We start from the raw sequence: 25,002 nt of genomic DNA on the forward strand, positions 1-25,002 counted from the left end.
TACTTTAATTCAACTTTTAATATGCATATAGATCATAAGCCAATATAATTAATAGTTCATGTTGAGGTTACTGCTCTCCGATTCACTCCAGCTGAAACTTTTCACTTCTCCGTGGCTTCCGTTTCACTTGGCAGTGTAGATTCTTGTTTAACTGGATTCCGCGTGACTAACTTCTCTTAAGCTGGAAATAAAAAAACAGGAAAGTGGGTGAGGCAATTCAGGATATTTATAATTATTTAGATGATTGAAATTTCTGGGCGGCAATGGTGCAGGGGTAAAGTGCTGTTGAGGACGGAGTTCCAGAGCGTTGACCTTTGCTACATGTTTTTCTCCTCTCTCACAACCCACCACTATCAATCAAATAAAGGTCACTAGGGTCAGGGGGGAAAAAAATTATGTTTCAGCATCAAATAGATTTAGGTCTACCGAGTGTAAACTGTACAGATTAAAAATCATTTGAAAAGAACTACATTTATAGGTGTGTGTGTGTGTGTGTGTGTGTGTGTGTGTGTGTGTGTGTGTGTGTGTGTGTGTGCATGATTGTTTGTCCTGTGTGTCTCTGTGTTGCCCTGAGACAGACTGGCCACCTGTCCAGGGTGACCCCGCCTCTCGCCCGGAACGTTAACTGGTGATGCACCAGCAACCCTCCTGACCCACTGAGGGACAAGGGTGAAAGAAAATGGATGGATGGGTGGAGAACTACATTTATCCTTTTCTAATTAGAAATTAAAACATTTATCTACAAAATTACAAAACATGGAAGAAACATATAAAACAATGTGAAGCTTATCAGGGTACATCTATTGCTTACAGGACCCTACAGGCCCCCTACAGATTTCTTTTGTTTTTGCCTTTTCATCCTACACTTAAATGTTTCAGATCAACAAACACATTTTAAGATTAAAAAAATAACACTAGTAAATACAAAATGCAGTTTTCAACCGACTTCATCTAAGAGAGGAAAGCTACCCAACTGTACCTGGCCTGCAGCTTGAAGTAGACTCTACCCTCACTAGGAGTTGGTGGGAACAGCTCACTACTTTTAAACCAGTTATTGTCTATGTATTGCTCAAACATGTGTTGAGTGACAGTGTCCTGTGTAGGCTGTTGTAAACGAATATTTTAGTAATAGAGTAATCTATCGGTTACTCTTATGATTAATCGGGTAATCGGATAAAAAAGAAGATAAAATAAAACATTGGTAACTCTAACATAACAGCAGTATTGCTATCGCATATCAATATCAGTCCAATTTTTCACATTTGAACTTCCCTAACAATAACTTTTCTGTAGTTTAGAAAATTAACTTGTAACAATAATAGCTCACTTTATATGTTAACCTCAAGAAAAGTTATACAAAAATCTGAAATTATATTCAATATAATAATAAAGAGGCAGGTTCACAAATGGCCTATTTGTGAGCAGGTTATTATATGGACTTATTTACATTAATTTAACTTAATTCTTTTGCTTTTGCTGTGACAATTTACTTTTTTATGTTCATTTAATTCAAAACTTACTAATCTTTAACCTAAAGGAACTTTTCACTTTGACTTTACTTAAAACAATTGAGTTCAATGCCAGTTTTGAATCCTATGTCTGACCAACTCAATTTATTATGATCATCCAACTCAATTTGCTAAGTTTTTATAACTTAATTCATAAGGGGGTTTAATGTGACAAATTTAAGTCACTCTTACTCAAATCATTTATTTTCTAATAAACATTTAAAATCTCTGACTTAATTCTACAGAAAGTCAACTCAAACTTTTAAGTAGTTCCAAACTAAATTGTAAGACTCTTTTCACAGTGTCCTCTAAATACACAAATCTTTTCCTGTGGGTAGAGTCGTCATCTTGTGATCGGAAGGTTGTAGGTTCGATTCCAGCTTCCTGCTGCCACATGTCAATGTACCCTGGTCTTGGCCCCAAGTTGCCTACTACAATATTGCCTACATTAAATACATGTGTGAATGTGACTCTAGTGGTCGAAATGACTGGAAAAGCGCTATACAAGTTTATTGACCATTTTTGAAGTAAACTAAATAATTTGAGTAAGACTGACTTAAATCTGTTAACTTAAACATAATTAATAAATGTTAAAAATTAACAAATTGAGTTGGATGATTATAATATATTGAATTGGTTAAACTTAATAAATTCAGTTGGATAAACTTAATTGAATTGCTTTCAATTAAGTTGGTTCAACCATTTTCTTTTTAGAGTGCAGTTTAATAGATGAACTCTCACCTTGCCCAGTCATATATAGCGTTTGTGTTGATGTTAGCGATGGAATTTGACTCCTGCATTTGTCACATACAGAAACATCTACCTGGTAAGAAACGTCAAAATGTTCTTCGCCACCCATTGGTTGCAACCGGGATGATATAAAATTTATTTTCCGGTATTTTCAGTAAAGCTACGCATCTAATGCACAGCCGCCCGCAGTGTTCAGTCTAACCGCTCACCTGTATAAATAATCCCGCTGTTCGCTCTGAACCAGCAGCTCCGGGAGGAAAAGTACTCCAAGCATCGCTCCCGTCATTTTAAGGATGTTTATTGATCCCGCGAAAAACGACAAAAATCTGGGCATTATCATGAATCAGCAAAATCCTCCCAGGCTGAACTTGAAAATTGGACATTATGCTGCTAACACTTAGCTTTCGTCAACAACTCAGGCGGAAGTGAGAGTGCAAATAAAGTCCGGCTGGAACACGGTGCGCTAAATAATCAAACATAATATAACGAAGCTGAGGCAGATCAATTTTCCTCGAGGAATTTTAATAATCGAGGTATTCAAATCACTTGAGGAATCGTTTCCGATGGCTAACCCTGTGTGCTGCAGAGCTTTACTTTACAAAAGTCTTATTGTACACATTTGAAACCATATCAGAATGTCTCATATCAGAAACAACATGATGCGTCAGGGAACTGGTTTGTGTGCATCTGTGTGTCTTCCTTTGATTACTGTCCCTATTTTAGTTGTAATTAATCTATCCTAAGAAATGGACATCTACTGCAGGATTTTTAGATAGCTAGATAGTTAAGAAATTTACTTAAGAAACCTCTCCATCAAGATAATTTAATAAATTACAGACCTATATTTAATTTTGTATTGTGGACTCTAAATATAAATCATCTGATATTTTGAGTGATTTGTTCTTGGTGCACCAAGGATGTTCACTAAACCTATTGAACATCCTGGGCAATATCATAAATTAAACGTAACACTTAAAGTTATATTACGACCCGGCTCGTTGAGCCATAACAAAAACCAAGGAGACACGAACTTCAACAATAAATACGCTCTTTATTGAGCATCAAATCTAAGAATAAAACAAGAAAACAGCAGCAAATAAGCAGGCGGCCCCTGTGGCCGATGGCATTGCCAGAAGCTGGTGGTTTGAGCAGGGGAGTCCTGCAAAAGAAAAGAAAAGAAAAGCAAAGCAAAACCAAACTAAACAAAGTCGGGGTGGGCAGGCAAGTCGGGGAAGCACCAGTCTGGAGAGCGTAGCTGGATGGAGAAGACAACTCAGCTCCAAGCCAGCTTCAACTCCTCCCACCCAGTTCCTTCCCTCTCTTGACGCACTGGAGCAGGCTGCTTATATAGCCAAGATGCGCTGGGCCCTAGCGGATCCTGGTCCCGCCCCTTCCGGCGTGCTTTGGGATAAATCCCAATTAGTAAATGACGGATCCCTCATTTACTAATTGCGTCCTCACTCTACGGAGAGGACGTTCCCCTCCGTAGAGTGGAGGGGAACGTCACACTAAGTTTAGTGAAAAGGATATTGAAAAAAAAAACAAAAGAGAAGAAATTTTAAGAGTTGCAGAGCCAAGGGGCTGACCTGATTTGGGCTGCACAATTATGCGTCATTGTGTTTTAGCTGGTCGTCCTCAAGAAACTTCATTTATACTTTAAGTGATAGTCAGGATTATTCCCAGGTTAAAGCTGCAATACTTGAGGCATATGAATTGGTCCCTGAGGTGCATAGACAGAAGTCAAGGTACTGACAAATAGGTGGCAAAACTTATTTGGAGTTTCCAAGAGATTTGGGAGATTAATTATAATTGGCTTATAATTATAATTATATAATTATAATTCTGCTCAGATCAAAACACTTGATGACCTCTGTAATTTAATGTTCAAGAACAATTTAAGAATTTTGTTTCTGAACCTATTGCAGTGTATATTAATGAACAAAAGGTGAAGACTGCACCAGAAGCTGCAGTGTTGGCTGATGATGTTGTCTTGGGGACATGATGACATCATCATCCCCAAGTCAACACTAAGGGATGGGTGATCCCCTAGTAGGGGACATAGGTGTAAATCCCGGGAGGGTCGGAGAAGTCCGGACCCCCGCCCCTAATCTTGCAAAAGTCTAGAATTGTCCCCCGCAAAAAAATAATTGAAGAAACATTTGCATTTAAATAATATCAATATGAAAAGGCAAAAGAAACAAAGAATAAACTAAATCTGCCATTTATGTCAGAACAAAATAAGAATTCATTTTTAGCTTCCCCCCTACCATTGTTAGAACAATGGTTCAGTCCAACTTGAAGGAGGAGCAACAGCAGCCTGAACCACAGGCTAGTCAGAGCCACTGAAGTGAGGAGCTAACTGTTAGCTGTAGCTCTGCAGCACCAACATAAAACCCTCCAGTAGGTAAATACTTAAAAGACATGCAACATATTTTATTTACTTTCACTGCTCAATAAGAAACACATCAACAATAAAAATCAGACTGTAGTTTGCCATTTCATTATTTTGAGTGAATCATGATAAGCTGCCTCATTAGCAAAACTGCTACATTGCTTTCATAGACTTGAGCTTTTTTGTTAAAGGTAGTAAACATCTCATTCGTATTTAACACTTTAAGTTGATTAGAAGAGTTTGAAACGGGAGGAGGGGCTGAGCAAGTAGCCGACAACTCAAGTGTGTTGGAGCTGAGAACAGAAGAGAGAACAGATAGAAAAAAACTGAAAGCTGCCTTAATTTCTCACCGTCTTCAACCTAGAGCCTTTAAAACCACAAAATAAAATCTCAATATTTTCCTATTTAAACTCTCGTGCTTTAAGTGTTACGTTTAATTTATGATATTGCCCAGATATTAATTTATATCTACTTATTCATTCTCAGTCACCCAGGACATGACAAAACTAAAAAAGGCTTAACAATAAAGCAACTTAAGTTATCATTTAAATAGGCCATAACTTGTATTGGGTGCCATTACAATAAATCAATGTTTATGAGGAATTTTATTAAGAGCAGTTACTCATTAAAGCTTTTTTATTTAGAACCTTAAAATTTTGTAAAGGTGTAGCAGAAGTTAGATCAGCGAGACTGAACAAAACTTATATCTAAGCAACATTTGAGTAAATGGAAAAATATGTAATTATTGTCAGAAAAGGTCATTGGAAGAAAGACTGTGCTGTGCTGAAATCAAGAAACAAAAATGTATCTCAATTTAAACCAGCAGCACTTGCTGCATCATTTTTTTAAATGTTCCACACAAAATCACTTAGGTGATCAAGAAGAACTTGATTTGAGTTCAAGCCATGTCTTATGGGAGGACAAGTGTCTTTAGTAGGGAGTGACATCAATGTGCCAGTTACAATCTTGTGAGATCCAGGTGCATATGATTCATTCATCCTAGCATCAGTTTTACCCTTTTTAGATGATTCCGTATCTGTGTCATCTATACCCGTGTTGGGTATGGGTATATCTGTGTTTTGTGTTACAGTGCATAAGTTTGACGAGTTGTTTGAGGGAGAAGTAAAGATGGGTGTTCAACCTGCTCTTCCTCTTGATGGTGTCACAGTGATTTTTGGGAAACAAGATAGCTGGAAGAAAATTCTGGCCTGATCAACCAGAGGGCCCAGTTGTTGTTTCGGTACCTTTGATCAGCAGTGGCCCAGACAAAAATGAAGAATCACACCCTTAAATTTTTCCAAGAATGTGTTGTGACACAGTCAATGAATATATCCAGTGCTATAAATCTTAAAGACTTGGAAAAAGAGACACGGTTGTGCTCTTTTTGCTTGTCCCATGTGTGTATTTCACAGTCTGATCTGCTGCAGGAGCAAAGATTTGACCCTACATTGCAGGACTTGTATCAGTCTGCTTTATCAGATGAAGAGATACAGAACCATGTTGAAAACAAGGTATTGTTAAGAAAGTGGGTGCCATGTGGTGACAGTATTATTGGGGAGCCAGTTAATCAGGTTGTTGTCCCTTTGAAATTGCATGACTTAGATTTGCATCTGAACCACAACAAAATGTTTTGCATTATGTTGATGGGTTTAGGCAGAGACTCTACCACTACACAGATGGCTAAAGGGAAATTATCATCTGCCCAGAAAAAGATGAAGCGCCTGTCAAGCAAAATTCTCTGAGCCATATGCAGTTGTGAAACAACTGTTGGGACAAAATTATCTTATTGCTAGTCCAGAACAGTGGAAGAAACTGCAAGCGATTAATGTTAACCACTTAAAACCATATGTTCATGCTCAAACTGTATTGGTGGATGAAGTTCACCCTGTGTGTATTAATAAATCAGTGACATCTGCTGGGGATGAATGGAATGGAGACGGGTTGTTTGCTTACAGATTCAGCAATGTTAACTGGTTGATTCAAGAACTCTGAAGTACTGGAATACTTGCCTGCAACTCTGATATCAGTCCAGTTATTTACCATTTCGGAAAAAAAAACTATTAAAAATCGAGCGTGCTAAATCTAACAATTTTTACACTAGCCAATTATTCTGGGGAATTTATGACGTAACAAGCGCTATTATTTGCATAATAAGTGGTTGCTTAACTTCACATTATGCTCCAAAGTCAACCAGAATCTTGTGTCAAGCTTTTGTTAGAAATCTTACTTCAGCTGTGATTGAATCCAGGAACATGGCTGACTCCTGCTCTGACTCTGCCAGTGATTCAACCTGAGGAATAGAATAATACAACCAAATGTTATGAGTAATAGGTACACAGAATATCTTTGATTGTTATTTTGTTCATTTATTTATTTTAATCATGTTTGAAGTTCACATCCTGCTAAATGTAAAATCTATGATTTTGGTTCTATTAAAGTTACTGTTTCACAAACATTTACTGTTTTTGATCATGAAAGATGAAAATGTTGCTTTTTCAACAACACGAGAGTTATTAGAGTAAGATTAAAATTCAACAAAAGTCTCTGCATGTAGACACCTTTTCATAAAGTTGCAAAAACATGCAAAGAATTGCAAATTACAGAACAATTAAAGTTTCCTCTAAAATATAAAGTTTTCAAGTACAAACTTTCTTGTCAAGTATAAAAAATAAAACAAAAACAATCCTTTTTGTTGCTGTGAATGTGATACAAAATACATCGTCATTCCCACATTGAAAACATACCTTCAAGATGCAGTATGCAACTTTTACAAAAATATGTTTTGTATACATTTGTTGAAAATGTCACTATTTCCTGACAGCGTAGTATGGAACAGCTAATCTGTGAAAAAAATCAAGCTCCTTCACTTAGTGCTACTGTTACCATCTGCAGAAATGCACTTCTCCCAGTAAAAAATAGCCAATCAGAATAAGGAAAATTATGTTTTTTGCATATTTCTTAAAACTATTACTATGTCCTGACAGTATGAGACAAATTATCTGTGAAAATGAAGGTTGTCTACCTTCTGCCAGTGCTATCTAGAGAAATACATTGCTTGGTCAGCAGCAACCAATCAGAGCCAAGAGGAAAGTCAGTGCTGTCAATCAAGCTCATGTACACGCTGCTCACACACTCCCCTTTACTCTCTTCTATGCTACAGCTGGTTCACCACAACGGAGCCCACCATAAATGGGCACCCAATTTTTCAGTTAGCATGGCCACTGATCACGGTGAATAAAAGTGTTTCCATGGAACGGTATGTTGTTTCTCTGCCATTGGCACATTGAGCAGCATGCGCACAAGAATGACTGACAGCTAGGGATGCTCCGATCAGGTGTTTTGCTGCCGATTCCAATTCCGATCACCCATGAGGGCCGATCACCTGGATTAGTTGTTAATTTTTCACTTTTGGTATAAATGCTGCTATGTGGTCTGGCAAAATGGAAAAATTATCTGGCAATAAATTCACCTAAATTAAGACATAAAACATGCAAAGTACTTGCAGGTATACTATAGCAGCTACTTAACAGTAAGGTTCTCAGTATTCTAAATTATACATTAGTCAGCTAAATCTCACAACACTGCCTATATCAATGTCAAGTAAAAGAGGAAAACATTCATTCAAAGTCAAATGCAGGTTGCATCAAAATAAACAAGCTTGATTTACAAATTCAAAACTCCCCGACAGCATGGCTAGCTGTTCTGTACTGGTTCTGACCGAGGTGAGTAATTCTACACAACACAGGGGGGAGGCAGAGGAGATCCATTTTTTCGAAAAGTTTCAATACATATGTAAAAAATTCTTTGAGTTACATGCTGCAGCTTTAAGCAACTGTTCAGTGTCTGTAAAATATCACTACCAGTAATGCACAGCAGCTACTGGTAGAGCAGAGAGCAGCGAGAGCAGAACCAGCGACTGACACCACTAGCTCATTGACTTAAATTATTTTTTGGGTCATTTGTTTAGCTTTCTGACCGTCACGCTCATCTGGGTGAGTGTTGGTAGTTGTGCGCTGCCTTACCTGCATCTGAGCGCCCCGGATGTCTTTTTTTTTCTGCATTGAACCTCAATGTAGCCAAACTCAGTCAAGTGTTTGTTTTTTAAATGTCACATTAGATTTGTTGTGTTTATGCATTTTGACGTGCTTCACCCCGAGGTAATTTTCTGCCCCAACACACAGACTTTCTGCTTCACTCTCACAGCGTTATAGTTCCTCACCACATCGCTTAGGATTTGCTGCTGAGCACATGCTCAGTGTGAAGGAAAGAGGAGATAACCTGCACACGCAGGCTGCAAACTGAGATACAGGTGACCGGCAACAAGTTGTTTGCCGATCACCTCTAATCAGTTGTTTCTGACCGAGCGGTGTATTTGTCAAAACAGAACTGGGAGCACTGGGAGAAGGCAGAGGAACTACATTTTTTCACAAATTATCTGTCTCATATAATGCTGTTAAGTTACATACTGTCGCTTTAATCATTTATTTAAGATACAATTTATTTTCAAAAATACTTGATTGCACTTAAATACTACACCACAAATTAAGAAACTTGCAAAATATTTTGTCTGCAGTTGCTCAGAGTGAAAATGGCAAAATTGGAGTTTTAGATATTTGTTCTATGAACATTAACCTGAACATTCTCAGTTCAAATTCAATTCATATTTTAAAATGTTATTTATCAAAAGGTGGAATTGAATGTGACTCATTATGGTTCTTTAGAGTTTTTGTACAATCTGATGGCTGTAGGCAGGAAGGGTCTCCTGTAGCAGTCTCCATAAAAGCAAAATTGAAGAAGCTTCTGACTGAAGACGCTGTTTTTCTATGATAGTCTCATTGATGCTCCGGACTGTCAATAATTTTCTTGATTTTCATGTAAAATCCCTCTCTGATAGTTCCATGTGTTCATAATAGAGCATTTCACTCTCAGACAGCAAGCTTACTTGTGGTTCCTAGATTTTCTAAAAGTATAATGGCAGACAGATCCTGTGAGCCACCAGGCTCCTCTCCTGTGGAACCAGCACCCAATTTTAGTCAGTGAGGCAGACACCTGGTAATCTCTTAAGACCAGACTTAAAACTTTCATTTTGATAAAGCTTATAATTAAAACCTTTACCTAAAAGGTTTTAGTTAACTTGACTCCCTACTCCCCCAGTCAAGGGGGGAGTAGAGAGAGGAAAAGTGCTTCATTTAATTTCCCTTTGGGATTATTACATTTTTTGGTGAATTTGAATCCTATGTGTGGGGTCAGGGAGAATTACAGCCATCTCAGTAGTCATGCTGCAATAGGATTAGGCTGCTGGACAAACTCATCACTTCTCCTCAATTTCTTCTTCTACTACTCTATAATTTGAACTATTTGCTGTTATTTCAACTGTTAACTTTATGCTTTCTCTCAATTTTTGTTTCTCTCAATAGAAGCTAGCTACACCTGGTCTGGAATTCTGTTTATGCCTTCCTGGAGGGGAGCATCAGCCGAGACAATCAAATGTTCTTCCTCTACTGCTATTAACTTTTTACTTTTCATTAACAGAGAAAATATTCCTATATCATTCCTTCTGTTTTTTGTGTCTCTGCTCTGTCTTCTCAAAACACCAGTCAGTCCTGGCAGATGGTTGCTTGTACTGGGTTAGATTCTGTTGGAGGCTCAAGGGGAATTTTTTTTTCTCTCCACTGTCACTACATGCATGCTCAATATCAGGGATTGCTGTAAAGTTAATGACACAAAGAAAGCAATTATCTTTATGTGCTTGTCCAAGGAGTTATTGCTCCAATTCAACGATTCGAAGGCAATCTGCAGTTTCCTTTGACAGAAGACTTTTTAAACTAATCTGAATGATAAGCTTAGCTCAATGCACTGTTTGAGAAGTAGAATAAATTGGAATGTATGTGTGATTGAAGTGAACTGTGCTATATAAATAAACTGCATTGAATAGAAATAAGTTTATTATTCAAGTCAGACAGGCAGAAGTTTTTGGGGAAAAAAACCTGTAAAACATCAAAGCAGCGAGATCAAGAGCTTATTGTAATTTACCTATAATTTCTTCTATACATTTCTGGTTGATTTCAAATTCGATTCAAATTCAAAAATACTTTATTAATCCCAAAGGAAAATTAAATATCATTGTAGCTCAATAATTCAGATTCCTCAAAGAGTTATTAAAGATGGTAATGGCTGTTGGCAGGAAAGAATTTGGTCAACTGTGTCATTTTCTACAGATTTCTTTGATTGGGTACAACATCGGTGCTGGTCTTGGTTTTGACGTACAGAAAGGAAGTTAGCAAATTTATTGCAGATCCTGCTAGAGTAGAATTCAGATGCTATAGGTATATGAAGGTTTGTCAATCTCTGAGCAGTGGCAAACAGGGCATAAACATTATTAATGTTCTTGTTAATGATTTTAGAAAAGAGGGATTCTGTTGAATTCTTCAGTTGTAAGTTTTGGAGTGCCAAGTTTCCCTCCTTTAAAAGTTGTCATAGATATTGCCATAACTCTCTAACAGCATACCTTGAAAGACTAAATTAACTTAATAGCCAGGCATAACTGTGTATAATCAGTACATTGCTCAAATTTAATTTACATGCTAGCAGAATTTGTCATATGATAATATTGTTGAAAGCACATTTTATATCTTCCAGGGAAATCCCATGCTCAGTCATATTTATTCAAATATGACTGAGCATATTTGAACAAATATGAAAATAGTTTTTCAAGCTATTTGTTGAAAAACTGTTCACAAACTAATTATGAGGTTATTAAAAATTAACCAAGAAGAACCCGCCAATGAAATCTGGCACTGCTTAATGTCTATTTACAGTCTTTTAGACCAGTAGTTTCCAAAATTCCAAAGTCATGACCAGCCCAAACAAAATTAGCTTCTGACCAGGTACTTGCTTTGCAAAGCCACAGACAATGCTTCAAAATCTGTAAAGAAACATTGACTTTCAGAATGTCTTTTTTCCCACTTTTATTCACTATTCATTAATTTAATACATTTTTTGCCTCATCAGTCTAAGGCAACATTTAGCAAAAAAATGTATATTTCTGATTTTAGTTGGTCATGAGTTTTTAGGGTTTTCTCCACAAAAGCACTGTTGGAAGGCTCCTTTTGTCTTTTCCTTGTTAGAACCTTTTACATTTTGAGTTTGCTACACTAGGTTGAGGAGCACAGAGAGGTGAGTATGGCAAGTAACATTCCAATAAATTATTTTAACCTGTATTTTTTAATAATGTTTGAAAAAAAATATGTTTTTATGATAAAAAAATATAATAAAAATGTTTGATTAAAAAAATCTATTAGATTTATTATTTTTGCGTATTTTTTTCTCCTCATCTGCCCTCCACTTTCTGAGCCCCATTGGTGGCCCTGAGGAGGCTGCAGCCTCCAATTTGAAAATTGCATACTAAGACAAATTGGTTTTTTGCTAGTTTTTCCTCTTGCTCTCGGTGAAGGCGGACGTTTTTTTCCTCTGCTTCTTGCCTGCCCTGCTTGCTCCGTTTTTGGCCGGTATTTTTGGAGCCTTTCTTTGCACATCCTCCAAATCTACAAATTATGGATCTGGTCAACCGATCTTGCAAAGCAATTAATCAAATTTTCTCGATGAGAAGACTGGGCACAGGAAAACCCTCTTGTCCTGTGAGGACACACCCGACGGGATTCACCGTAGATTTATTCATGACAACAGAATTTCTGCTGTTTGGAGCTTGTGGATTCCTGGCTTATTGACAAATTTGTGACGGACTTGGCCCAACTAGCGAACACTCAGACTGTTGGTGTGGACAAAGATGCAAGTTGGATGCGAGTCTTGCTGAGACTCACAGCCCAGCTGAGAACTCCAAAACTCCCTAACGGAATGGAAGCGATCTGGGAGAAGTTGATAGATTCAGCTCAGTGGAACGGCCAAACTAATTTGGATAATTAGGATGTACCAGAGAGACTTTAGGGAAAATTGAAATTTATAATCTACCCAACCTAAGACATTCTGTATGTGAATTGACTTTCCCGTGTTGCCTTGGAAGGGCTGCATATTTCCAATCACCTTCAAGATATCTAAACATAACACTCCTTCCCACCTCAACCCTCCTGTTATCCATGCAGCTGTGCAGCTCAGTGCTCCCAAGGACATGCCTTGATAGCAACATCTTATCAGACTTCTGCCGGGAGGCTGAGCAACGTGGTTTCATGGCCCTGTGACGTAACCACCTTCAATCATGTCTTCGTTTTGCCCTTTGTTTTGTCTGAATGTTGCCATGTGTCCTTTCCTCTTTTTTATTTTATTTTATTAGAAACTGTGGAGTACTCACTCTTAACCCAGAAAAGGAATTAGAACAAACATGGAATCCAGAGACTCTAGTTTATTAGTCACTCTTTAGCTTATATTTTAGAAACTGTAGAGTACTCACTATTTAGATGCAGATACTCCTATTATTGCAACCCAGAAAAGGAAATAGAACAAACTTAGAATCCAAAAAAAATTCTTACAGAACAGGAACACTTAGTTTTTTATTATTACTTAGAAACTGTGGAGTACTGATTACTTTTACAAATTTAGAGCACACTTAGAAAGTCCAGAGAATACTTACTTACACTTATTTAGCAACCCAAAACAGGGATTAGAACTTGGAACCCAGAAAAACTACCTTAGCAACTACTTTTTAGACTCCTATTCTCCAAACCCAGAAAAGGAATTAGACCAGAAGATAATTACTTACACTTATCTACCAACACTGAATATGAGTGTCTAGTTTATTTACTTTGGATCAACATTAGATTATTTTTCTTCTTTTGCTCTTCCCTTTGGTTTGTTATTTTGTTCGTATTTCCTTTTAATTCCTGTAAAGCACTTTGTATTGCCTTGTTGCTGAAAATGTACTGTAATAAATAAAATTACATTTAATTTTAGTTTGAATACACAATGGATCTAATATAAGGGATGACATACAATGATGTTTGAATACTGGGTATTATGCTAGTGTTGTTACCTCCAAATGAGAAGCTTGCTGGCAATGTTTGATCAGCTCCATGGCTGTGCCGAGTCTGTTTCTGATCAACTCCATGGACCCTTTCTGAGCATCTGTGATCTGGCTGACCTGACACCTGAGAAAAGAGTGTTTGGCCTTGATGGACTTCAAATTTTCCAGGATCCCCGTCACATTTTCCTGCACAGAAAATCATTAGCCCAACTTTAATTTTAAAGTGTTAATCTCCACATTACTATATTGCAGTGAGTGACTATTTGAAAGCATTCACTGTTTTCCATCATTCAGATTGTTGTGAAACAGATAATCTGTGAATAGATTTATCTCCTCCACCTCCTCCCTGAGTTACCATTGCCGCCTGATCTCATATCAGCTGTACCAGGCTAGCATAGTCTGAGAATTCACAAGAAGCTATGCTAGCGCTAGTGTAACAGAGAGTAGAGGGGAAAGAGGATGAGCAGTGCCACACAAGATTGTGATTGATAGTGCTAAGATCCTGGTTCCGATAGCCTGTTTAGGTAGCACTGGGAGAAGGCAGAGGAGCTGAATTTTTTTCACAGATTATCTGTCTCTTACCATACTGACACAACATAGTGACTATTTCAACAAATATGTAAAAAAAAAAAAAAAAAAAAAAAAAGGTATTAAAGGTATTAAAGGTATTATGAAAGTTATATATTACAGCTGTAACATATTGTAATTACTATGGGCCAATAGCCTAAGGTATAAACCAGACAGAGGGTAGTGCCAGTGGCCTCATGTAATTTTTGAATAGGAGGAAAAATATGATCAGCTGAACCTTTAAATTACCTGCTTCAAATTGTCGTACAATTTGCAGTTTTGTGTACATTACAGAGGATGTTCAAAAATCTCAATTAATACTGTGGTCCATGTTCCTGTTTTCCAACAAATCTGACAATAACTGAGGAAAATGCATTTAGAACCAGCTTAAGCACATGCATATTGTCTTATAAACAACAGAGATACTGGGAGAAAGACAGCTTTCTGTGAGTTATCACCTTAGCAAAGCTTCCTCTCTCTGAAGCATCGTTGATGAAATCCAGCTTCAGCCGCCTTTCAATGTACTCCAGGTCTGCCTCTGACTTCAAGAACTGAAATGACATGAATACAAAAAAAGGTTTTTCTCTCAAAAGATAAAAGGCACCAAAGTGGAGCTGTGGAGTCTTCTTGACAATGACCAATTTATTATTCAAGCATGTACCTTTCAGGGTTTCCCCAAGAAAACTTCCTAAACCCGGTGGTCGGGGCACCGTGGCGGTCCACCAAGGTTTTGTATTAAAAGATGTTAAGTTGGCAGGAAAGGTAAAATATTACTGGGTAATGATGTTACTGGAAGACATTGCTGACAATACTTATACCCATAAATATAATTAAAATAAATATCAATTATTTGGACTTCTGTTAATCCAAATTCAGTTATTCAATAATTAAACTATTATCTAAAAATATGATGTAATGCTGATCACATTTAGAACCGACCCAAGGCATAAATGAACTAAGAGATTTTTGTAAAAGGTCAAAGTACAATCTTCATAGTTATTCTTTTGTTACCATAGCAACAATCTGATCCTCTCAGTTTAATATTTGAGTTTTAGTTGTTCATTAATGCATCTTAGTAAACTACAATTATAATTGATTGCTTGGTCAATTAAACTAGCACCTCTCTCCCAGATTTCACTAAATCCATGGTGAAATGCTGTTAGTGGTGCTGATGTTTGCAGCAAGAAGGGCCCCTAAATCAAATTCTAGCCTCATTCATAGGCGCAAATCCTGAGGGGTTGGGGGGCGGGGGGGTCTGGACCCCCCCAATCTTGGAAAAGTCTAGAATCAACGCTACCTGTGGATCTGAAACAACTCTTCCTCAAATCAGCAGAGAAGTCGTACACCCCGCACCAAGCAGCTCACCCTGGATCGCTCAGGGCGCCAAGCCGAAACGAAAGTCTCACACTGCAGATCCCATGAGACAACTAACGGGGAGAACTCCTCACCTGGACGAATCAGCGTGGGCCGAAACCCACCTTCAACTTCAACACCTGCTCCGAAAAAAAAATGCAAACAAGCAGCTGGAACCAAAACGGCACCATCGACTCCGCTCCCAAGGACAAAGTGACCAGCCCAAGCTTCAAAACATTCCGACTCCGTGGGAATCCCACTGAAAAACAGATTTTCTGCACTTCAGCCTGAGCCTGAGTGAAAACCCACCTTCAAACATCAGCAATGAGGCTAAACCAACACATCCACCTCACAAAGCGCCGAAAGACAAAGTGACCACAAGGAAAACGAAATAAGAGTGCTTATTGTTGGAGATGAGGTAGTAAATGGAGTCAGTCATGTTTGCAATCCCAAGAAAACGAGTTTCTTTTCTTGGTGACACTGTATCTGATTTGACTCATAAATTGCTCTCTCTAAGAGAACAGAAGAGAGAACAGAGAGAAAAAAACTGAAAGCTGCCTTAATTTCTCACCGTCTTCAACCTAGAGCAGTGGTTCTTAACCTTTTTTGAGATATCGAACCCCCACTTTCAAATGCGCATTCACCGAACCCTTCTTATTCCTCCTACCTACCCCCCACCCCCGCCGACACACAAAATACTTTGCGGTATTCTGATTTAGTAATGTAATTATATTAGCTGTGTTACCACCCCCACACCACTAGAGGCAGTAGCAACCCCGAAAAGATGCGACTAAGGAGCAGATTTAGAAGTACACCGAAAGCTACAGAATTTAGTAAAAACGGTGAGTTTTGCTGAAGTAATTAAAGACACAAGTTCAAATCCATGCTGAGAGTGGATCCTTCAATCAGTGCTCCTCCGCAGCACTAATCCTCTGATCCTCTGCAGCAAGTGATGGCAAAGCGGGGCATCATCACGACTTTACACAAGTGTGTCTTTACCTCCGCGGCAGAGGCTCCACCGAACCCCTGAGACCGACTCACCGAACCCCTGGGGTTCGATCGAACTCAGGTTAAGAACCACTGTGCTAGAGCCTTTAAAACCACAAAATAAATTCTGAATATTTTTCTATATGAACTCTCGTGCTTTAAGTGTTACGTTTATAGGCCTGTCGCGATAAACGATAAATCAACTAATCGGACAATAAATTAAAACTATCGACCTCATTTTAATTATCGTCTTTATCGTCTCTTCTGGCCTTTTTTCTTTCTTTTGATGACACTGAATGAAAAAAGGCTCAGCTCCGGTCTCTCCACTGATCCCCCCTTCCTCATTTCCTTAGTCTAATGTCCAGCACACACAACACGAGTTGTCAGCCCATTTTCAAAACCTGAGACACATTAGCCGACAGAAATCCTAGGTATAACGGTTCGATCAGGTTAGTTGTGCAGTGTGGTGTCCAGCCACATGGGCACAAAATAATGGCTACAAGTCCAGATAACTAATTTTAAAATCAGGCATTAATCAATGCTTTACTAGAATCTACCTGTGATGCATGTGGCTAGAGTCAGCGCAAAGTCCTGACTGAATGAAAATCATAACTTATGTCACGTTAACGAAGAACAACTGAAAACTTGCTGGGTTTATCAACTGCGGTAGCAATTTGGCTCCAACCCTTCTCCTTGTCATTTCTATATTCTTTGTATAAAATGTTAAATAAACATTAATGTTGTTTCCACATATCATCTCCGATGTTCGCTGAACTTCAGGTTGCGCTGTGTCAGCTGTTTGGGATTCCCCTCGTAATTTCCCCTCAGAAAGCGCGAGAAGAATCCGCGCTTTCTGATTGGCTACCTGTCACATTCAACAGGCTGCGTTAAGCTCCACGTGGAAAACCCGATTTAGATCGAAGCGGCCACGACGATCTACCGTAACACACCACACACTGCAGGATGATCGGTTAGATCGGCCATCGATCTAAGATTGTCATAAGGGGAAAACGGGCAAAAAATGGTGCAGTATAAACTATTGCATTAGGTGGTAGGATGTGCCCGTTTTCTCTATTTAAATATAGTGATTACTGACGGGCAATATAGTATACAGACTTCATAACCTGCACTCTTTTGGTTGAATGCAGTATTTATTTCCACTTTGGCTTTATGTTGTCTAGTTTTTATTCAAGTACATTTTTTGTTAATGGAGACCAAGAATCCCATTTTATTTTTGGTTGTTTTATTTAGTTCATCAGTTCCAGTGTTATGTGTTCTTTTGAAAATAAGGTGTATCTATCAGGAAATCGCATGTATTATTAGTCATTTCCATTAAATCAGTGTCAAAAGGTCTTGAAACAATATTATCATTTATCGCAATAATTTTTTAGACAATTAATCGTCCAGCAAAATTTGTTATCGTGACAGGCCTAATTATGATATTGCCCAGATATTAATTTATATCTACTTATTTATTCTCAGTCACCCAGGACATGACAAAACTAAAAAAGGCTTAAAAATAAGCAACTTAGGTTATCATTTAAATAGGCCATAACTTGTATTGGGTGCCATTACAATAAATCAATGTTTATGAGGAATTTTATTAAGAGCAGTTACTCATTAAAGCTTTTTTATTTAGAACCTTAAAATTTTGTAAAGGTGTAGCAGAAGTTAGTCAGACTGAACAAAACTTATATCTAAGCAACATTTGAATTTTAGTTTTACTTCTCAACAGTTTGTTTACTTAGAAAAACACATTTGATGTGCATTTAGGCCTGTCACAATAACAAATTTTGCTGAGCGATTGTCTAAAAAATTATTGCAATAAACGATAATATTGTTTCAAGACCTTTTTGACACTGATTTAATGGAAATTACATAATACATGCGATTTCCTGCCATAGATTGATGCAGTGTTCTTTTGAAAATAAACTGTAACAGAAACTACATAAGCAAAACAACCAAAAACTCCATTAACAAAAAACGTACTTGAATAAAAACTAAACAACATAAAGCCAAAGTGGAAATAAATACTGCAGTCAACCAAAAGAGTGCAGGTTATGAAGTCTGTATACTATATTGCCCGTCAGTAATCACTTGATTTAAATAGAGAAGATGGGCACAACTGACTACCGAATGCAGTAGTTCATACTACACCATTTTTTTTCCCCCTATTTTCCCCTTACGATAATCTTAGATCGTTGGCCGATCTAAGATTGTTGCTGGTGATTTCGTAACCGATCATCCTGTAGTGTGATTTAGATCGTCGTGACCGCTCCGATCTAAATAAGGGGTTTTCCCCGATTGGAAGCGTTAACCCTGAATGTGACAGGTAGTGGATTCTCCTCCGCTTTCTCCGCGGATTCTGGTAAGTTTTCAGCTGTTCTTTGTTAACGTGACATAAATAAGTTTCTGTCGGCTAATGTGTGGTCTCTCAGATTTTGAAATTATGGGCCGACAATCGGCCAACAACTCGTGTCGAGCGCACACGACATGTCTACATTACACTAAGGAAATGAGGAAGGAAGGATCAGTGGAGAGCACCGGAGTTGAGCCTTCTTTCATTCAGTGTCATCAAGAGAAAGAAAAAAAGGCAGGAAGAGAGATAAAGCCGATTATTAAAATGAGGTCGATAAATCAATTAATCGCATGATAAATTAAACCTATCGTTTGTCGCGACAGGCCTAATAAAGACTTTGTTATTCTGACTTAGTAATGTATTTATATTAGTTGTGCTACCACCCTCATGCCACTAGAGGCGTGGGGGCCGTAGCAGGCCCGAAAAGATGCGACTAAGAAGCAGATTTAGAAGTACACATAAAGCAACGGAAATTGTTAAAAACTGTGAGCTGCGCTAAAGTAAATAAAAGAGAGAAGTTCAAATACATGCTGAGAGAGAAAGTCCTACCTAAAGATGAAGCTATATGACAGATTTCAAAAGAAAATTAAAACGGGAGACCACGGATAATGTAGGAAATAGCGCCCCCTTCACTTTCGGAGTGCAATGATCCCATTTCCAAATAAGGTACGAGACTGACAGCGTGTGACAAAGTGGTTCAGTTTGTCTTCACCACTTGTCCCTTATTCTTATTTCTGATTCACTTACTTTTTATATTTGGTTATAATGATTAATTTAAACATTGCCATTTTGCTTCACTTACTATCCCGGTTTTGTTTGTGTTAGCATTATGTTGCAGTGTTCATCTATGTTTGCTTAGGTTAAAGTTACTACTTCTGGACCATATGTTGAATTTGTTTCAATGTATATTTTTATTTTCCTTTGTACTCACCATAGTTTGTCCTTGTAAATCTGCAGCAGGGCAGGAGTATGGGAGGGGCCGGCCCAGTACTTCCTGCTTAAATGACTGGATGATGTCAGTGATTACCTTGCTAGGTTTTACCAATTAGAGGGTTTTCTTTTGTGTATTGCTTTGTCTGTTTTTTCTTTAAAGTAACTTTTTGAGTTTTCTTATATTATGTAATTTATTTTGCAGACAACATCATTATGTAGGAGTTTATAAATTGGATTCATAATTCTAGTGTTTCTCTGTTTAGATGTTTGACCTGTTCCATTGTGGCTGTGTCCAATCAAGCACAGGTGTGGTGCCAATTGGATATAAAAACAGTGAGCTTTTGGATGCTCAAGAGAGAAAAGTCAGTGAAAAGAATGAAAAGTCATCAGAAGAAACTGAAACCTGTGGCTGGTACTGATTTTCTGTTCACCTTCTGACCCTTGTGCCTAAACTACTTTACACAGTGGTCCGTCCCCGCCCCTTTTTGTTTGCTGCAGTGAGGTCCTTCTCCCCGGGGCTGTTGTTATTGGTTGCCATGGCAAAGTGTTTACGTGTGACGTTAGGCTGACAGACTGGGAAAAATAATACAATCACCCGTTTTTCTATGTTTTCCCCAAGACTAAATTGATTGAATGTGGCAATATTCAGATTAATCATCAAATAGGATGAAATATTTCATAAAGCATATATGAGCCAAAGTTTGTTAAATTTTAAACCATGGCTCCTGAACGACAGTTAAGTAAAATTAAATTATTGGTCAATATAAAAGAGAAATTCGCTTTGTTCTCTCTTGTGTCTTTACAGAACTGACAGAATCCAAACTATTGATTTATATGCGGAGAGAATATATATATTTTACATGTCCAGTCATCAACTGCATCTCAGCTCCACATTTTATGGAGTCCAGTAACATCAATGGTCACTCTACTCACTAATGATGGGTCCGGCAACACCGATGCGTCGGCGCATGTGTCAAGCCTATAGACCAAAACCCGTGTCGGTGCGCGTATTGGTTTCAGCAAGACATGTGACCGATATAGGAACTGTTTTGAAATTACATTAGCGCGCCAAACTGTGTTTATAAGGAAGTTAATCTGTCAATCTGTCAAAAGCATTTGCCAAACGAATTCTTGATCTTTTACAGCGTCAACTATGGAGCAGTTTTAAAGGAAAGGTTTCCACAGTAGTGTGGGACCATTTTGATCTTATATTGGAAAATAAATTTCTTTTCATTTTTGTTGTTTCATCCAGTTCTTGTCAGTTTCTACTTGATCTATCTGAATCCAAATTCAGCTGAAATTGACTCTTAGTTTACTGTCATATTATGTTCTGCAGGTTAAGTGTCGCATATGTTTGACTAAACTGTCTTATTTAAATAAATCCACCTCCTCAATGTTGAGGCATTATGAGGCCAGGCATGAGAATGAAGTCACAGATACACCTGGATAAACAGTCATTCTACAAATTACTCAGTTGCTTTCTATAAATTATTTCATATACAGTGAACCCTCGCTGTTACGCGGTTCACCTTTCACGGTATCGCTGCTTTGCAGATTTTTTTGTGCAGTTTTTTTTTCACAGTGTTCTTCGTCCTGATTGACCATATGATTGATAAAAACAGTCTCCGCGCTTCTTCTCTACCTGAGTGCCAATAATGTTATGATATTTAATACAGATTGGCCATTCAGCAGATGGAAACTGAAACTTTGAATGCCAGCTGGAAAAGAAAAATGTGGCCAAAGGCAGCGCAAAACCTGATCGGAGGCTCGTTTGACGAGATCCGTCGCTCTGCCGTAGATACAGCTGTGAATCTGGCGGGGCAGGTTGGAGGAGAAGCTTTAATGACATGACTGCGGATCACATTAATGCCCGATTGATGCACACGCACATCTGCTGATCTGAAAACAGGTTTTGTTCTTTGGTTTCAATGTAGAGTATTTATTTATGCTGTGTAATAACTAAAAAATAAATGTAACTACTTCACAAATTTTGCCTCACGGGTTATTTTAGAGAACGCAACCACTAAGAAAAACAAGGGTTCTCTATAAATGTAGTGTTTACTTAATTTTTTTCTACAGCAGGAGAAGTTTTGTCAAAAAAGCGTAAAAGGCTAAATTTCAAAATGTTGTAAAAACTTTTTTTTTTTTTTTTTTTAATAATAATAAAAAACAGTCCACAAGCGTCCTCATTAAAACACATTCACTTAAATTTTCACTTTATGGTACATGTTCACATTCTTTGTTGACTATATATCAAATATATTTAAAATGTAACTGAAGATATGACATAATACAATATATAATCAATAAAACACGAAGATTTATTGTATAGACTAGGTCATCAAATCACTACGTTGCCTGTAGAAATTTTTAATGTCCAGCAGGTGTCAGCATTGAGTGACACAGTATCGACACAGAATGGACACAGTTTTGCTATGTGTCGAAACGATACATGACGCCTCATCTACCCATCACTACTACTCACCAAATGCCCCAACCAGACCCAAAAAAGGTTTTTGTGTCTTTAATATTTGCTATATTAAAGCAAATAATATTTGGATCATATTTGCTAGGGCTGCACAGTGGCGCAGTTGGTAGAGCTGTTGCCTTGCAGCAAGAAGGTTCTGGGTTCAATTCCCGGCCTGGGGTCTTTCTGCATGGAGTTTGCATGTTCTCCCTGTGCGTGCGTGGGTTTTCTCCGGGTACTCCAGTTTCCTCCCACAGTCCAAAAACATGACTGTTAGGTTAATTGGCCTCTCCAAATTGTCCCTAGGTGTGAGTGTGTGTGTGCATGGTTGTGTGTCCTGTGTGTCTCTGTGTTGCCCTGCGACAGACTGGCGACCTGTCCAGGGTGAACCCCGCCTCTCGCCCGAAACGTTGGCYGRAGATGGGCACCAGCACCCCTCCCGACCCCACTGAGGGAAAAAGGGTGCAAGAAAATGGATGGATGGATAATATTTGCTATATTAAAGCAAATATACTCAGCAAATACAGAGTCTATACCAGGGGTGGGCAACTCCAGGCCTGGAGGTCCGGTCTCCTGCAACTTTTAGATGCGTCTCTACTTCAACACACCTGAGTCAAATGATGAGGTCGTTAGCAGGACTCTGGAGAACCTGACTACACTGAGGAGGTGATTCAGCTGTGGGATTCAAGTGTGTTGGACCAGGGAGACATCTAAGAGTCGCAGGACACCGGCCCTCGAGGACCAGGACTGCCCACCCCTGGAGAAAAGGAAAAAAGAAAACCTTTTAGATCCGTATTCAGTACAATTATATTTAGACAATAAGTACTATGGATATGTTCAAGTTTATACAGGTGCTTCAAAAAACTCAAATAGCAATAATGGTGTGCCATTTATTGTTCCAGAATTCAGTATCAAAAAATGTATAAGAATCACTGATGGAGTATCAGTTTATACAAGACAGATGATGGGAATCATTTTGGCTTTAGGATGGATTGAGGAAGTTCGTCCACTAAGAAGTATATGTTTTGATTCAAGTTCATCATTATATTCATTAAAAAAATAATCATTCTATTAGTAGACCAGACATTTTATTAGAGATTCAGTTATTAATTTATAGATTTCAGGCAATGGGTTTATTAGTTATTTTCACATGGGCACCATCACATGAAGGAATAAAAGGAAATGAGTTGACAGAAAAATATGCAAAACAAGCTACAAAAAACAGTTATATTGATATATTGGTACCATTCAGTAAAGAAGAAATCAAATCTATTAAACAAAAGGTTAAGGAAAGACAGCAGAAGCAGTGGGAAGAAGATAGAACTGGTAGGTGGTTTATCCCCCACCCAGTCCCTCCTCATCCCCACCAACTTGCAAAGGTTAGGGAGGAGGAGGGTCCTAAACCCCTGGTTATAAGGCTTTGATTCATGTTCTCATCTTCTTTCCTGAATTTAAGTATGACCTTAAAGTTCGTCCTTTATCACTTTCCTTCTAACCATTATGTTTTCATCAACTGAACTACAGTCCCAAGGGTTTTCTTACCGCTTTTAAAACCAGGCTTTCGCCTTACCTCTGCCTCTTCCTACCTACCACAGTCAAGCCACCATAATCATTTACCTGAGTTGTCATCCCGTTTGGTGGGTTTATGCACCACCAAATCCAAAACTATTTAGATCAAAAGGTTCACATTTTCAAAGATTTCCCGCGTTCTGCAACTTCCGCCCCATAAGGTCAAGCTTTTTAATAATAGTTTATCTAAATGAGAAAGAAAGGCTTGTTGAAACCCCGAAAGGAAGTGGAAGCTCAGAAAAGAGTAAAGAAAAGAATGAAACTATTTTACACAGTACCATACTCTCAAGCTTGTCAACAGTCTGCTCCATGCTGCTGCTGCTGCTGCTGCTGCTGCTTCTTCTTCTTCTTCTTCTTCTTCTTCTTGATGGCGGTTGGCAAGCAATTTACTGATGTGCATTACCGCCATCTACTGGAACTGAGTGTGGATGTTCTCCCACAAAAAAATAAATAAATAATAACAACAATATAATAATAAAACGTATATCCTTTCTATCAATTTCGTTTTCTTACGATAATTTATTAAATAATAAAAATATTCAGAAGTAGAAATTTTGTCCAAAATATCTTGTATGTTTAACTGTAATTTATTTTCTTGTAATCGACATACTAATTCCCTCCTCTCAACAGAATATTTAGAACAGAACAACAAAACATGTTTTACTGTCTCTTCTTGAAGACAAAAATCACAATTTCCTGTTGTATGTTCCAGTTCTATCTTCTTCCCACTGCTTCTGCTGTCTTTCCTTAACCTTTTGTTTAATAGATTTGATTTCTTCTTTACTGAATGGTACCAATATATCAATATAACTGTTTTTTGTAGCTTGTTTTGCATATTTTTCTGTCAACTCATTTCCTTTTATTCCTTCATGTGATGGTGCCCATGTGAAAATAACTAATAAACCCATTGCCTGAAATCTATAAATTAATAACTGAATCTCTAATAAAATGTCTGGTCTACTAATAGAATGATTATTTTTTTAATGAATATAATGATGAACTTGAATCAAAACATATACTTCTTAGTGGACGAACTTCCTCAATCCATCCTAAAGCCAAAATGATTCCCATCATCTGTCTTGTATAAACTGATACTCCATCAGTGATTCTTATACATTTTTTGATACTGAATTCTGGAACAAT

The 25,002-nt window shown here is 37.9% G+C and overlaps 1 protein-coding gene across 2 annotated transcripts; it reads right to left on the reverse strand.

The window, feature by feature from the left end:
• ska2 (spindle and kinetochore associated complex subunit 2) lies at positions 1 to 24,204 on the reverse strand. Of its 2 annotated transcripts, none has more exons than XM_008428640.1 (5): positions 24,138 to 24,204; positions 14,650 to 14,742; positions 13,634 to 13,810; positions 6,878 to 6,940; positions 1 to 181 (listed from the first exon to the last, which is right to left on the reverse strand). In XM_008428640.1, the coding sequence occupies exons 1-5, from the start codon at positions 24,168 to 24,170 to the stop codon at positions 167 to 169; spliced, it is 381 nt and encodes a 126-aa protein (XP_008426862.1). In that variant the 5' UTR covers positions 24,171 to 24,204; the 3' UTR covers positions 1 to 166. The 2 variants fall into 2 exon arrangements, with proteins under 2 accessions (XP_008426862.1, XP_008426861.1); XM_008428639.1 differs by lacking the exon at positions 1 to 181 and adding an exon at positions 3,290 to 3,417.
• Positions 24,205 to 25,002: the final 798 nt, after the last annotated feature.

This window comes from Poecilia reticulata, linkage group LG14 (assembly GCF_000633615.1).
Source record: "Poecilia reticulata strain Guanapo linkage group LG14, Guppy_female_1.0+MT, whole genome shotgun sequence".
NCBI lineage: Eukaryota > Metazoa > Chordata > Actinopteri > Cyprinodontiformes > Poeciliidae > Poecilia > Poecilia reticulata.

What these genes read in the sequence shown, in the direction of transcription:
- ska2 (XM_008428639.1), bottom strand. Translation starts at nt 24,170, where the DNA reads ATGGAGCAGACTGTTGACAAGCTTGAGAGTATG. An exon ending in AGAGAGGAAGCTTTGCTAAG is followed by an intron (nt 13,811 to 14,649) that starts GTGATAACTCAC and finishes TTTTCTGTGCAG; the next exon opens with GAAAATGTGACGGGGATCCT. An exon ending in AGCAAGCTTCTCATTTGGAG is followed by an intron (nt 6,941 to 13,633) that starts GTAACAACACTA and finishes TCTATTCCTCAG; the next exon opens with GTTGAATCACTGGCAGAGTC.